This window comes from Alexandromys fortis, unplaced genomic scaffold (genome assembly GCF_014885135.2).
Source record: "Alexandromys fortis isolate MF-2015 unplaced genomic scaffold, M_Fortis_MF-2015_v1.1 scaffold_82, whole genome shotgun sequence".
NCBI lineage: Eukaryota > Metazoa > Chordata > Mammalia > Rodentia > Cricetidae > Alexandromys > Alexandromys fortis.
Genome location: NW_026067963.1, coordinates 1,611,245 through 1,627,286, shown reverse-complemented (window position 1 = coordinate 1,627,286; position 16,042 = coordinate 1,611,245). Strand labels below are relative to the sequence as shown.

Sequence of the window (16,042 nt, the reverse complement as noted above, 5' to 3'; positions counted from 1 at the left end):
GACCATGCTGGCCTTAGGCTCACAGAGATCCACCTGCCTCTGCTTCCTAAGTACGTTATGTATCAATTAGTCTCCAAGGATGAAATTAATGTCATCTATTTGTGCACAAAAAATGATGAACTCACTTAATGGATAATGAGATACCATAAAAATGTATTCTTGATGTACATGTTCACTAGAAATTACCAAGTAAATTTTTGGCATAGATGTCTAAAAGACACTGTAGTCTAACTATTATCCCAGTATTATTAACTGTGGGGTCAATGGACAAACTCCAAACAAGCAATTGCCCCAATAGTACAGGATCCTAAAGGCAGGCATAGAACAGTCAGTCTGCACCAATAGTACAGGATCCTAAAGGCAGGCATAGAACAGTCAGTCTGCACCAATATAGAAGGTCCTAAAGGCAGGCATTGAACAATCAAGCAGAAAGCTGATTCACTTGAAGAGCAATAAAGAAAAATTAGGAAAGAAAATTTTATTGAGTAAGTTACATTGGGATGTATTTGCAAAAGGAAAACAGTGGAAACGGGCAGAAATGCTTACATGCTGTCTGTAATCATGGGGACATCAGCGGCACCAGGGGAGAGAGTGAGAACTGCCAGCCAAGCTCCATCTTTCTCTCTGCCGTCTGAGGCCCTGACATGAGCAGAAAGCTCTTCATGGTGAGGGCTCTAAAGCTTCAGGAATGACAACGCGCGGGACCACTGTCTGATTGGCGAAGCTACCAGCTCAGGATCTTTAGTTTTAATTAACCCACAACAGCAGTCAGAACAAATAGGAACATGGAATGAAAAGTCAGTCACCGAAAGGGGATACTTCAAACCACAAAAGGTCTAAATGACTCACAAGAAAAGATTCTTCAAAGGCCAGTAACTGCACTTTCAAACTCATTAGTAATCAGGAAACACAAAAAAAACCCCACAACCATAATCTGTGCATCAGATGACCTATTTGAAACTCTGAAAACAAGCAGAAAGGCAAAATGTGTCCAAATATCTGACAAGGAGCAGCGTGAGTGAGGAATGGGTTACTCTGGTTTACAGTTGAAGGACACAGCATCCTCAGTCAAAAAGCTCCACCTTCTGTGGGTCAACAACCCTTCCCAAACTGTGCTACCAACTTGAACTTGGTGTCCAAACACATTAACCTGTAAGAGACATTGCATATTCAAGCTAGTGCATTAATACATTTAAGTTTTAAATATGTGTTGCTGCTTTAACTACAATGATGTTGAGAATAGAACCAAGCAATGTAATTTTATCTTTCCTCCTTAGCAGTTGAAAGCATGTAGTGAAGAACAGGAAGACAGAGAGTGTCTGAACCAGGCTATCACTGCTCTCATGAACCTCCAGGGCAGCATGGACAGAATTTACAAGCAGCATTCACCTAGACGCCGACCAGGGTAATTTGATTGTTCCAAATATGAATGTTTATGTTTCCCTCATTGTGTGTGATGCTTACTTTCCCCAAGTTTGTTTTAACTGTTTTTTTTTAGATTTATTTATTTATTCATTCATTCATTCATTCATTCATTCATTTATTTATTTATTTATTTATTTGTGCATGCATGCAGTATCCTGCCTGTAGGCCAGTAGAGGGCACCAGATCTCATTACAGATGGTTGTGAGCCACCACGTGGTGGCTGGGAATTGAACTCAGGACCTCTGGAAGAGCAGTCAGTGCTTTTAACCGCTGAGCCATCTCTCCAGCCCCTTAATTGCATTTTTAAAAGTTATGTTTGTCCTTTTTTGGTTTGTTTTAGTCAGGAAATGGCAAAATTACCATTGTTATACTGTAGGACATATTTGTTCATTTAAATATATGTTTAATCAAATTTTATGGTTTTTTTTTTTGCAAACAACATGGGATTTTTCCCCCTATAATTTTGGTTCTTATGGCTCTAGAAATGCAGTACTTTGACAGTAGTGAACTTGGATCATTTGGTATTCAGGGGCAGGGCTAGAAGAAAATAATTGTTAGCAATATAGTTTAATATTTGGTTACTTAAGCTTTTGTATGCTGGGTATTCAGACGCAGGGCTTTTTAATGCTAGGCATGTACTCAGTCATTTAACTAGACCCCTCAACTCAGCGTAATACTTTTGTTATTTGATTTGGTATTACATAATTATTATAATTTAATAAGCCAAATTAACCTCTCTCTATTTTTTTTTTTAGGGACCCTGTTTGCCTTTTTTACAATCGTCAATTAAGAAGCAAGCATCTGGCTATTAAAAAAATGAATGAAATTCAGAAAAACATAGATGGGTGGGAAGGCAAAGATATTGGACAGTGCTGTAATGAATTCATAATGGAGGGGCCATTGACCAGAATTGGTGCTAAACACGAGAGACATATTTTCCTCTTTGACGGCTTGATGATCAGCTGTAAACCTAATCATTGCCAGACCCGACTTCCTGGCTGTAGTAATGCAGAGTACAGGTTAAAAGAGAAGTTTGTCATGAGGAAAATTCAAATCTGTGATAAAGAAGATACTTGTGAGTGCAAACATGCTTTTGAATTAGTTTCCAAAGATGAAAACAGTGTAATATTTGCTGCTAAATCAGCAGAAGAGAAGAGTAATTGGATGGCAGCCCTCATCTCCCTCCACTACCGAAGTACTCTGGACAGAATGCTGGACTCCGTGCTGCTGAAGGAGGAGAACGAGCAGCCGCTCAGGCTGCCAAGTCCAGACGTGTATCGCTTTGTGGTAAAGGACTCTGAGGAAAACATTGTTTTTGAAGACAACTTGCAAAGTAGAAGTGGAATCCCCATTATTAAAGGAGGAACTGTGGTGAAATTAATTGAAAGGTTAACATATCATATGTATGCAGGTATGTGAGACTAGGTTAACATATCATGTGTGCAGGTGTGTGATAGGTTAGCATATCATATGTATGCAGGTGTGTGAAACTAGCAAGTGCTTTCGTAGGGTCTGGGACCCGAGACAGGAAAAACATATCAGAGTTGATGGGTGGGAGTGGAATGCCCTCCCAAATAAATAATGAAAAATCAAAAGGACTAAATAATTCATTAAATGTTTCTAAAATGTGTCATTAATTTCGGTGACTAATAAGTGCTCATAAAATGTTTATTTGTAAAATTAAAATTGGAAACAGTTCTTCTCATTTATCAAGAAATGGTTTAGGTCAGTCACTTGGGAAGAGTGGAGACAAAAAGAGAAGGCATTCAAGGTCATCCGTGGCTACACCGCAGTTTCTGAAGGCAGCCTGGGCTACACGAGACCTTGTCTTTCTAGGGAGGAAGGAGGAGGGAAGGCGCGCGAGAGAAATACTGCATCTGTCAGGAGAAAAGCTACACTGGGAGGCTCCAGAGTGGAAACAAAGGAAAGTGTGGTACTTAGAGCTAACTAAAGTGGACAATTAAACATGAAATCTATTCTTTGCTCTGGTTTTTCAGATCCCAATTTCGTTCGTACGTTTCTTACTACATATCGTTCATTTTGTAAACCACAGGAACTGCTAAGCTTGCTGATAGAACGGTAAGAAAGACATCTCACACACGTTAACGTTTTTGTACTTTGCAGAGGTCCTACTAGTACTCAGTAGTTCCTGAACGCAGCTTGCTTGTGTTACAGCCACACTGCTGTTCTCTTCAACAGGCTTCCTGAGCCTCTGCCAGTGAGGGCGCGCTCCAGCCTGCAATGGCGTTTTAGGGGGAAACAGAAAAAACAAGCTTCAGTAGTGAAAATTGTATTTCAGTAAAGTTAATTTTGTTTCTTACAGATGTTTATTTACCTTTTACTTTTGCAATAGACTTGTTATAAAATAAATATATATATATACAAGGTTAAATAGAAGACTATAAGCCCTTTTATCCATTTAACTTCAGTAATCATTGACATATTATTATTATTATTTTCTACAGATTTAGCCATCTTACCCCCAGAATTATTTTGAAGTAGATTCTAGACCAAGATTTTATCTAAATATTTCTATATGTATCTCTAAAAGATAATGCTTATTATTTTTAAAAGTCATGTATTATTGAGCCTAAAAATCAACAGTTTCTACATTGCTACTATCTAAATATTAAGATTTAGGCTGAAATTTTTACTGTATTTTTAAGTAGCATTTTAAATGCTTTTGTAGTTAAAAATATAAAATGTTGACCTTTTCTGTGCTTATCAGTGCTACCTATAAAACTTTTAAAGATAAGAATAAGAATACAGGGACTAGAAAGATGGCTCAGTGGTTAAGAGCAGTAGCTGCTTTTCCTAAGAACCCTAGTTTGGTTCCCAGCACCCACATGGCCTATAACTCCAACTCCAATGGCTCTGGTCTCCTGGGCACCTACACACACACACACACACACTCCCTCATGCACACAGTTATGAACACACACAGAGGTATGTACAAATAGTAATAATAAAAATAAATTCTTAAAAAAGGAATACAAACCTTGGTACCAAACAGCGGAAGATTTCTATTTATTTATTTATTTATTTATTTATTTATTTATTTATTGAGAAAAGGAAAAAAAAAGTTTCCGCCTCCTCCAAGTCTCCCATTTCCCTCCCCCTCCTCCCCACCCTTCTCCCCCTCCCCCACTCCTCTCCCCCTCCCTCTCCAGTCCAAAGAGCAGTCAGGGTTCAGCGGAAGATTTCTTATGTGCGGGCTTCCCTCGGGGTGGGTGACGCAGTAACTGCTTCCTACGTGATGATGGAAGAAGGATCACTTAGCCAAAACCTCTTCCTGATGTAGCCAAAGTCTCTCTCATTTATATATGAACACATTTTTCTTCTCTTGATTTTATTCTCAGGTTTGAGATTCCGGAACCAGAACCTACTGAGGCAGACAAATTGGCACTAGAGAAAGGCGAGCAGCCCATCAGTGCAGATCTGAAAAGATTTCGCAAGGAATATGTCCAACCTGTGCAGCTCAGGTTTGACCTGAATATTACAGCTTTAAAATACTTTATTATATAGTCCAGACACAAGTTCTTAGCTCTTAGTTCAAATCCTTCTGTCTTTAACTTATTTCAGCCAGGTTTCCCTCTTTCTCTTTAAAGGTAATTTTTAAATAACCCAATGTAGTTTAATTAATTAAATATATTGCACTGTTTATATCATGTGTATGTCCTTGACAGACTGTGTTTATACACTGAGATGTCTGTTTGCTTTTTATTTTTTGTCTGTACTGTGGTGTGCACGCATGTGTGTATGCATGTTCACATGTGTATGGCACATATGTATACAGGTTCATGTGCATATAGAGCCCCAACGTCAACATCCAGTGTGTCTTTCTTGGTTGCTATCTGCTTTATTTATTGAGACAAGCTAGTGTAGCTAACTAACTTTCCCAGGGCTTCTCCAGTGTCTTCACGACAGAAGAATCTGTTGGGGCTGTAGGTAGCCACATAAACCTTTTTCCCCAGGTTTTTTTTTATTTTTATATGGAACGCTTCACGAATTTGCCTGTCATCCTTGCGCAGGGGCCATGCTAATCTTCTCTGTATTGTTCCAATTTTAGTATATGTGCTGCCGAAGCGAGCACTTCCCCAGTTTTTCTTCCACACCCCACTATGCTAGTGTAGTGACTGTGTGTGCTTTCACAACTGTGACCCCTTCCCTCTTCACTTGGAGGGATCCTTGTAGGAGTGAATGTTTATTTACTATACGTTGCTAGGTACTTACTGTATGCCAGCCATTACCCATTAGTACTTTATCTTTTCTATATTAACCTTGCAACATCATTTTTTGTAGTGCTAGGGATGTATATAATTTTATGCATACTTCATATATAAGAATATTAAAGCTGAGCAAGATAAAGTAATTTGAAATAGATTTTATAAAGAGAGTGGCAAGATAGGGTTAAAATCCACTCCTGACTTCCTTAGCCAGCATATTTTTTTCTACTAAGCATTGAAAATTTGAAATTCATTTGACTAGTCCCAGCAGCCCAAATGAGAACCAAAATAACTACTTCTCTCCATTGCAAACCTATCGTTGTGCGAATAGAAGACCCTTTCTATGTGACCACCATGTCCTTGGTTGCAGCTTCAGAACTGAGTTTGTTAGTTATTTATTTTCCACAGTAATTGCCACAAATAAATGCAGTCTCAGGTAATGGCAATGCCAATGGCTGCCTGATCCGAACATGGCTTTCCTTATAGAAGTTGAACTTATTTACCAATCAAAAACAGAGAAGTAATTAAATTTTCTCTAAGAGCTGTAATACATTTGGTCTGATCTACAGAGAAATTAAGTCTCCTTCTATGAGGCAGGCATTTATTAAATTGCTATTTGGAGGAAGAAAATGATCTTAGACTTAGTCATGTTGATTTTCTGTGTTTTAGCTTTATATTTATACCATATTACAAGTATAAAAATAACTGACTGCTATAATCTTATGGTACCACAATACTGTAATTCTACTGGTAAAAAGGGATATATGGAAGTAATATGTTACTCTACTTAGGATGTTTCAGTGGCTTACGAAACAAACACCTTTATAATAATTTCAGGAGTAGCAGGGCCAGATATCACAGGCCTGGAATCCCAGGTGCTCAGAAAGCTGAGTCAGGGAGATCAAGGTTGGTCTGGGCTACAGAGCAAGTTCAAGACCATGCTAAGCAATTAAATAAGACCCCTTCTCAAATAAAGCATAAAGACATGGCTGGGGACAATGTGTAGTGGTAGAGTACTTGTCTAACGTGCTTACGGCCTTGATCCAATCTAAGTAGAGTAAATATTCAGGAATAGTAGAGATTAGATTGGAGTAGTTAAGGAAGACATCTTAAGCAAGGTAAACTTTAAGATTCCCCTGGAAGAATGTGTGGATTTAGCTCCACAGAAACATGGTTGTGCATACTGAGGAAAATGGGAAGTCGTACAAAGGCAAACTTGAGACTGATGTGCAGAAGAAAGAGCCATGGGAATTGGTGTCAGAGGACAAAGAGAGAGTGGAGTGGGATCAAGTGTATGAGTCAAGAGGTCTGACATACATCAGCTGCTGAGCCTGTTCTGTGAGCAGTGAGGATTTGGTAAAATGAAAGGTGGTTTTTCAACATTTTCGTTTTTTTGTTTGTTTGTTTGTTTCTTTTTTTGTTTGTTTGTTTTTTTGAGATGGGTTTCTCTGTGTAACAGTCCTGGCTGTCCTAGAACTCACTCTGTAGACCAGACTGGCCTCAAACTCAAGAGAGATCTGCCTGCCTCCCCAGTGCTGGGGTTAAAGGCATGTGCCACCACGCCAAGCAAGATGCAGGCATATTTTTACCTCACCTCAGAAAGATGCTCTGCGCCCTTCTCATAGAGCTGTGTCCATGCCCAAAGGCACTATTCTGATCCCCCCTCCATAAACTAGTTTTATCTTTTAATTACATTTAAGTAGGTCTTTATTATTTTCATTTCAGTCCTCTTAATTAAAATGCTTTTGAGATTGATCCATGTTGTTTCTATCAGTAGTTTTAAATTTTGTTGATATGACCTTATTGTCAATTGTAACTCTTTGACTCAGTGCGAACCAGTGGCTCAGAATGACTAGATGGAAAGTTTAGGTATATGTTCAGCTATAAAAGAAACTGTCAGAACTTTTCCAACATAGGGAGATTGTTGTGAGTTCCAGTGTCCATACCCCCACCTGTGTTTGTGGAGGCCCTGTTTTACGCCTCAACTGTATTTGAGTATATAGTTTCCCACTGTGCTTTGTTGCCCTTCGTGATTCATTATAAGAACTGTTGCTTCTTTCTGATTATTCATACTTGTAGTATAGAATCTGTTCAGGACATCTTGTCTGTTTTACTAAGTTGTCAATCTTTTATTTTTTTAATGGACACATGGGGTGAACTGAGAAGGTTGCAGTCTCTACTATATTTTGTCAGGAAAAAATATTTTGTAAATATTAAATATTTTCTTCCACTTAATGGCTAGCCCATTAGTTTTCTTACTGATGTTTTGATAAGCTGAAACTTTTAGTTTTGATAAATTCAGATGGTGAGACGTTCTTTCATCTAACAACTTTAGAACTGTGTTGCTGTTGGAGGAAACAGAGCTGCTTGAATTGATGTAGGCATAAGCTAGGAGCCAGCAGTTCTGTGATTGTGAGTGATCTCTTGATGCAGCCCTGAGCTGCTGCACTGACCAGCACTCAGCAATGTGAAGTTGTTCCATACAAACAGCATGACACACACTGAGAGTAGCTGGATTTGGTCACCCTGCTGTGAGGGAAGAAAAGGACCTAACTGTAAATGATAATTTTTTGAAGTAATTAAATAAAATTGCTAATGCAATTAATTTATATTACAGTATATCTGTGGTAGTGAGTGAAAAATTGCATCTGTATAGAGGATTAAATCTGTATACTTGCAATATCAGAAGTAACCATATTGTGATATTACAAAACAAATGTTCTCTCCAAAGTAGTATTTTTGCCTTTGGAAATAAACAACGAGGTTACAGACTTATTTGTAGCTTACAAAGAAATGATAGTGGTTGAATTTAAAATCAAACATAGTAAGTGATAAGTTTTCCATTCTATGTGAAAATGCATCAAAACTTATATTTCAGAAATGATTTTCAGGGGCCTGGGAAAGGGTTAAGTCCGCAAAGTGCTTGCCATGCAAACATGAGGGCCTGAGTCCAACCTCCAGCACCCAGGTTAGGATCTGAGTATGTGTGAGCCTGCAGTCCTAGCCCTGAAGGGGGTGGGGACAGGAGGGGCCTGGAAACATGCTGGCCAGCCACCTTAACTTATTGGTGAGCTCCAGGTCCAGTGAGAGAGCCTGTCTCGGATGATGATGGTGATGATGGTGATGATGACAACAATAATGATGATGATGTAAAGGAGTAATTGAAGAAGACACATGATGTTGACTTCTCTCTCTCATACACACACACATGCGCGCGCGCGCTTTTTCTATTTAAGAACTTAAAAATGTATTTTGTATTATGAAGCATGATTCTTTTATATATGACTAAAGAAAATGTTCTTTTTCTTAATAGGAATGGTTAATAAAGCACAGAAATGAGGTTTTATACTTTACAGCATCTTTAAAGTATCAGTTTACTGCACAGTCTGCAAATAGGCCTTATATTTTTGAATATTGAGTATATATTAGAGGTTTAAGTGTTGTATGTCTTTGCATATGGAATTCACTTCATAATTGAGAAATGAAAGAAGCTTAATTGAGCACTTAGTTTCACTAAATGTTTCTTTCCATTTTATCAGGATCTTAAATGTCTTTCGCCACTGGGTTGAACATCATTTTTATGACTTTGAAAGAGACCTGGAATTGCTTGAAAGACTAGAATCCTTCATTTCAAGTGTAAGAGGTATATTATTGAAAGGCTTGATTGAATCTTGTGTCGTACATGAGTGTACTTTAGAAATAAACTACTTATCACGTTTAGAAAACTGACACATCCTGCTGTCTCCTCTGGAAAATCTGGTGTTTTTAGTGTCATCTGAAGTCATAGAACCTTGTCTTCTCAAGTGTCTGTTGTCTTCTGGTTTTGTCCTATCCGTGCTGGAGATGGAGCACAAGCCCTGCTGGATTCTAGGCCAGTGCTCTACCACTCAGCAATCTCCTCAGCTGCCTTTGCAACATTTTGAGGATACTTCTTGTAGAGAAGTCAAAGACCTTCAAAATAAATTTAGTATATTTAGGGGCTAACTTGCTGCTGTTTCAGAGGACTCAAGTGCTGTCCCCACCACCCCATCATGCTGCTAATGGTTGCCTAAACTCCAACTCCAGGCTGTCTTACTGTCAGATGTCCTCTTCTGGCCTCTGAACACTCATGGTGTATTCTCTCTCTCTCTCTCTCTCTCTCTCTCTCTCTTTCTTATACTCATAAAAAATTATCTTAAATAATTGAACATTTTATGTCACCCCAAGGTTCCATCCCTTCAACTAAATAAAATATGATTAAATTTTCCTCCTATTCTTCTTAATCTTGTTCTTTAATTTGGACCATTAACGTTGAAAAATAGTATTTATTTCTGGAAAAGTATTTCAGGAAATCCCTCTGCACCGGAAAGATAAGTGTTTCCTACTTGAAGTTTCAGAATCACAACCTACAATATGAAACTCTGGGACTTGATAATTAAACATATAGATGTTACCAAAATGTGCATTATTAAATAAAGCACAAATTTGTTTTAACTAACAGTATACGGCATTGCCTAAAAATAACAGAGCAAGCCTAACTTTCTCCATGTCCTGTTTGTTGTTCTTTTCAAAAAAGCAGGAAGCAAATGTTTTCACTCACAGCTTCAAAGGTTTCAGTCTGTGCTTGGCTGGCTCCCTTGTTTGGGGTTGTGATTTGAGGCAGAGGCTGTAATAATGAAGCTGTTCACCTCATAGCAGCTAGGAAGCTAAGAGCTTGCTTGTTCTTTAAGGGAAATTTTATTTAAAATAGAGGATGTATTCCTTTGTCCAACTGTGAGATAGCAAAGATAGTTTTATTGTGCAAGAGCAGCCAGTGCTCCTAACTGCTCAGCCATCTCTCCAGACCTTCATTTTATACTTTTGAGAAAGGGGGCTCGTGGATCCCAGGCTGGATTTGACTCATTGATGTAGGGAAGGATGATTTTGGACTCTCGTTCCTCTTTCCCCTTCTGCTTGCTGGGGATAAATTATATCAAAGCTATTAATGGAAACAGTAAATTGTACATAATCAAAACTTAAAATGTATGTTAGATTTATTTATTTAAAGAGAGTGTGTGTGTGTGAATGTCATACATTCTTTCCTGTACAAATTATACCTCAAAATAACCAAATTTTTCATGAGGGAAACTTGATTTTTTAATAGAAGTAGTTTCCTAATAATTGAAGACATAATGCTATATCACCTTCTACAGTGCTAGTAAGACAGTAGATCTAGAGGACAGAGTGATGGTCAGTGACTGAGAGTGCTTATTGCTCTTGCAAAGGACCCTCATACGGCTCATAACTGCCTGGAACCAGCTCAAGGGGAAGCAGACATCCTCTTGTCTCCAAGGACACCTGCGCATACACACAGACACACACACTCATATTAAAAATTTTTAAATGGATTAGTGATTTAGAATTAGTAAATATCTCAAAAAGAGAAAAAAGCAGACACCTTACATTGGAATTAGATTAGTGTCTATATCTCTGGTTAGATAAACATGGCAAACGATGCCATAGGTATGAAATTGCAAAAATACAAACTTGGAAAAATTCCACAGAACACATGGCACAGGATAAATAATTTAGTTTCTTCAGCAAATAAATTGTAAGCATTTTGAGTGATAAAAGGGGAACCCGTGTATTAAGGAAAATTATATATTGACTAAATGTCATGTTTGTATCCTTTTTAATTTTAAGTTTTATTTATGTATGTGCATGGATGTTTTGCCTACGTAAATGTATGTGTACCATGGAGGCAAGAAGCGGGCATTGGATCCCCAAGAATTGCAGTTACAGCCTGTTGTAGGTGCTTGGTACTGAGCTCGGCCACTGGAAGGTCAGCTGGTGCTCTTAACCCTTGAGCCTTATCTCCAGCCCCTTATGTCGTTTTAAAAACAAGTCAACTATATGAAAACATTTGAGCTGGGTGGTGGTGCTTGCCTTTAATCCCAGCACTGCCCAGCACTGCCCAGCACTGCCCAGGAGGCAGAGGCAGGTGGATCTACATGAGTTCAAGGCCAGCCTGGTCTACAACAGCTAGTTTCAGGATAGGCGCTAAAAACTCCAGAGAAACCCTGTCTCGAAAATCCAAAGGGGGGGGGGGGGAAGGGAAAAAAAGGAAACATTTGAAAGTTAAATTTGAATACTAGCAAAATATTTGAAGATATCCAGGTATTGCTTTGCTGGGAGTGGTGGCAATATCGGCGTTTAGGAAATGGAAGCCCAGGGGTTGAGAGTCCGAGGCTTCTGTTTAGACTACACAGTGGGAGTCTGTCTGAAGAAAGGTTTGGGGACCAGTTTTTCTATGTAGCAGTGGCACTGTGATTACTGTGAAGTTTCTACGATCACATGCTTGAAAACGAGTGGAGTGGGGACGTCTTGTCGGTGTTGTAGCCCGGTGGTCAAGTCAAGGGCGCTTTTCTTGTTTCCCCAGGGAAGGCTATGAAGAAGTGGGTAGAGTCCATTGCTAAAATCATCAAGAGGAAAAAGCAAGCTCAGGCAAATGGAATAAGCCATAATATCACCTTTGAAAGTCCACCTCCACCAATCGAATGGCATATAAGTAGACCAGGCCAGTTCGAGACATTTGACCTTATGACGCTTCATCCAATAGAAATTGCACGGCAGTTGACGCTTTTGGAGTCTGATCTGTACAGGTAGGTAATGTTAATTTTTTGTTTTATTTCAAGAACTTCGGGTATGCCTCTTACCTGTTTTCAGAATATTTTACTAATTATACGTGAGTATTTAAGAATGGGCCAGAAGAGTGAGAGGAGAAAACCGGCCCCTCCAAGTTGTCTTCTGACCTCCACACATGTGTTTGTGTCACCCCACCACACACACATTGTAAAAAAAAAAAAGACTTCTGTTTTTGTTTTGAGACAGGCTTTTACAATGTGGTACTGACTAAGCCTCGATTAGAGGTTGCAGTCCCTAATGACAAGGTGATGACTGCTTCCAAGGCAGCCCCACTCCTGATATGCCCTAGATTGCTGCAGTCCGAGGCAGCACGATCAGTCAGTGTGGATGTGAGGTTGTTGGCTGACCAGTGAATGGATGGTGTGTTGTGACGCAAGCCTTTCTGTACAACCCAGGCTTCAGCGACTGCCGTAGACTGTGTAGGGACTGCTCCCTGCTGAAAAATAAGCCCCTACCATGCTCATGTCATAGCCTTCTGGATCCAGAAGCCCCTCATTTGTATCCAGCTGGGTGTGGTGGTGTAAGCCTGTCAGCCCAGCAGTCATGAGGTAGACAGCAGGAGGATCCAGAGTTCAAAGCCAGCTTTAGCATAGAGCAAGTCTAGGGCCAACCTGAGCTACATGAAGCCTTGCCTGAAAAAATAGAGTAAACAAAACAATACAAAAATTCTGGAGAAGTTATTCTTCCTCATCAGGAGATTTTTTTATTAATTAATTAACTAATTAATTAATATTTTGTAATGGGTAGTTTGGTGGATGTCTGCATCAAGTTGCATTGCCTAGTGTTTCCAGGTATTGGATCCGCTGGGACTCAAGTTACAGACACTTGTGAGTCACCATGTGGGTGCTGGGAATTGAACCCTGGTCCTCTGAAAAAACAGCCCATGCTTTTAACAGCCTTTTTTTTTTTTTTTTTTTACTTGTGAGTCACCATGTGGGTGCTGGGAATTGAACCCTGGTCCTCTGAAAAAACAGCCCATGCTTTTAACAGCCTTTTTTTTTTTTTTTTTTAATGGATTGCACTGGGAAAGCAAGGCTATAAATGTTACTACTCTGGAGACCGCAGGCCAGAGCCAGAGATAAACTGTCTTCATTAGAATTGGTGTCTGTGCTTTGCGCTGGTTGTGCTATTCAGAATCTTACCTCTAACCTGCCTCCAAGTGTTTATAAACATCTGACTAAGAATACCGTGCTATATTTTAAGTAATGTGGAATTCGATTAGTGTTCTAAATAGTTTTGTATTGTGATTTGTGACAGGTAAGTATAAACTTGTTACTTTAGGCAGCAAAGCAAATAGTACTGAATAAATTTTTTCTCATGATTGTGAGATCAGTTTTTAAAATGATATGGATATCATTGTTTTAAAATATGTAACTCCTTGTAGACATGCAAGTGGATATTTCGTGGAATAGAAATGCTAAGTGTCTGTGGTTTGTTTGATAGAGGAAAGGTAACATACAGACATCGATACTGTGGGTAGATTTCTAGTGAATAAAGTCTAAGTAAGAAAAGTTATTCTGAAAAAGCCAGATATGTTAGAAGATGCCTACAATCCCAGCACTTGGAAGACTGGAAGGAGAAAAGGCAGAAGTTCAAGGTTTTGTTCTAATACAGAAAGAATCCAAGGCTATCCTTGACTACATGAGTCCTTGTCTCAAGAGAGCAATAAATACACTCCAAAAACCCATTTATCTTCAAGTCTACTGACCAAAAAGTTTTTAAATATTGAAAATTAGAGGACATTGATGGCAATGACATTGGCCAGTTTTTAAATTGTACAGTCCTGACTCATTAATGGTTATGTATTCATTCTCTTCTGGTTTTTATTAGTTATTTCAAGCATTCCAAATATAGATAATAATGAATGTTCATGGACAATAAAATTATTATTTTAGATAAGATTGAAATTCTTTTTTTTAATATTTATTTATTTATTATGTATACAATATTCTGTCTGTGTGTATGCCTGCTGGCCAGAAGAGGGCACCAGACCTTATTACAGATGGTTGTGAGCCACCATGTGGTTGTTGGGAATTGAACTCAGGACCTTTGGAAGAGCAGGCAATGCTCTTAACCTCTGAGCCATTTCTCCAGGCCCCAAGATTGAAATTCTTACAATTTTCCCTAATTACACTATTCTCCTTTCCTTCCAAAATATTATTATTACCTAGGACTTGATATTTACTCTCCCTGTTTGTCTTTATAGTTTAGGCGTCTCTGTGTATAGCCCTAAGTAATCCGTAGCATTATCTTGCATATCTTAAAGCCACATATATTTATAATACCACTCTGTGCCAAGGTTTTTTATTTAGATTATTTTTGATATTTGTTCAAGTTGATGTCGAGTTCAATTTACTTACTTTAGCCACTGTGTAATATTCCATTATGGCTGTTCTTTGGTTTCTCTAGTTCTTGATAGTGAGCTTCCAGGCAGCTTGGGGTTTTTCACTTTTATAAACAATGTCACTGAGCATTCTTGTAAATGCATTCCCACTACTGTGTAAGTTTATCGTAGAGGCTGAGTTGCTTTCTCAGTGTGTGTGTCTTCAGTGCTGTGAGATACTACCAAGTTGTCAAGTGGTTGGTGAACCATCTTCACCTCCGTACCAGCACTGGAGGCTTCCTGCTTTCTACCTCACCTTTGGTGTTATCATCAGACTTCTATTAGTTTGACAGGTATTTTATTGGGATTTTATTGTAGGTTTAGGACCTCTCCTCACCCCAAGTGATAAAACATTTTTTCGTGTTTATGACTGTTTGGGTCTAATTCTTTGTGACTTGACTTGCACATACATTTTTCAGTTTATGCTGTGGAAGCATTTAGATAACCTAGCGCTAGTCTTTTGTAGGGTGAATTGTATTGATTTTTGATGTCTTACAGGAAAGTCCAACCATCTGAACTTGTAGGGAGTGTCTGGACCAAAGAAGATAAAGAAATAAACTCTCCAAATTTATTAAAAATGATTCGCCATACAACAAACCTCACTCTCTGGTTTGAAAAGTAAGTTTTTATTTACTCTGTCTTATTGTACCTTAGTAGTCATAATGTTAAGTCATATTTAAGCTAAAACTCTGGCTTTACAAAGAAGTTTCTTGTTTTCCAACTGAGGTGAAAATTTTTCTAAGGCACGAATATTTGTTGTTGTTAGATGCATTGTGGAAGCCGAAAACTTTGAGGAGCGGGTGGCAGTGCTCAGTAGAATAATAGAAATCCTGCAGGTGTTCCAAGATTTGAATAATTTCAATGGCGTGTTGGAAATAGTCAGTGCGGTCAACTCGGTATCAGTATACAGGCTAGACCACACGTTTGAGGTAAGTTTTAACTTGAATGTTTTATCTTTTGGGGAAGGCAGGTAAAATTAATGTAAGAGAATACTTCTACCTATTTTTAAGCAAATATTTTTAAAAATCTGCCCTTTCCCCTTAACTACAGAGATAGAATTATTAAAGTATGTGTCAGCATATACTGACAAGTATGGACTTTTTTCGGTGGCACATTGGTAGTCTCATAAATGACAAAAAAAATTTAAGTATATATTCACTATGCAAATACTTCTTAGTTACTTTTAATGTATAGTCAAAAAAATATATAAACCTTTCTGAAACCTAAGATTGTTTTATTTTAAATTATGAAGTAATCTTTTATTTTTAAAGAAAGTTTGGGAGGTACTGAAGTATATGGATATTTTGTGTCTTTTAATTTAAAAATGAACATCATATTCTATGTA

General features: G+C 38.4%; 1 protein-coding gene and 1 non-coding gene across 3 annotated transcripts in view; one reads left to right on the top strand and one right to left on the bottom strand.

Moving 5' to 3' along the window:
* Sos2 (SOS Ras/Rho guanine nucleotide exchange factor 2) overlaps positions 1-16,042 on the top strand; it is an 88,176-nt gene that overhangs the window by 56,853 nt on the left and 15,281 nt on the right. The window contains exons 9-16 of one of the 2 annotated variants that reach the window (XM_050153682.1): positions 1,281-1,405; positions 2,181-2,836; positions 3,423-3,504; positions 4,785-4,907; positions 9,191-9,294; positions 12,049-12,271; positions 15,196-15,315; positions 15,464-15,626. In XM_050153682.1, coding sequence (XP_050009639.1) covers positions 1,281-1,405; positions 2,181-2,836; positions 3,423-3,504; positions 4,785-4,907; positions 9,191-9,294; positions 12,049-12,271; positions 15,196-15,315; positions 15,464-15,626 — 1,596 coding nt within the window. Of the gene's footprint in view, positions 1-1,277; positions 1,406-2,180; positions 2,837-3,422; positions 3,505-4,784; positions 4,908-9,190; positions 9,295-12,048; positions 12,272-15,195; positions 15,316-15,463; positions 15,627-16,042 lie in introns of both variants that reach the window. The other variant, XM_050153681.1, reaches the window with a different exon arrangement.
* LOC126508472 (U6 spliceosomal RNA) lies at positions 5,412-5,518 on the bottom strand. Its single transcript, XR_007593838.1, has one exon. It is a non-coding gene; the product is annotated as a U6 spliceosomal RNA (small nuclear RNA).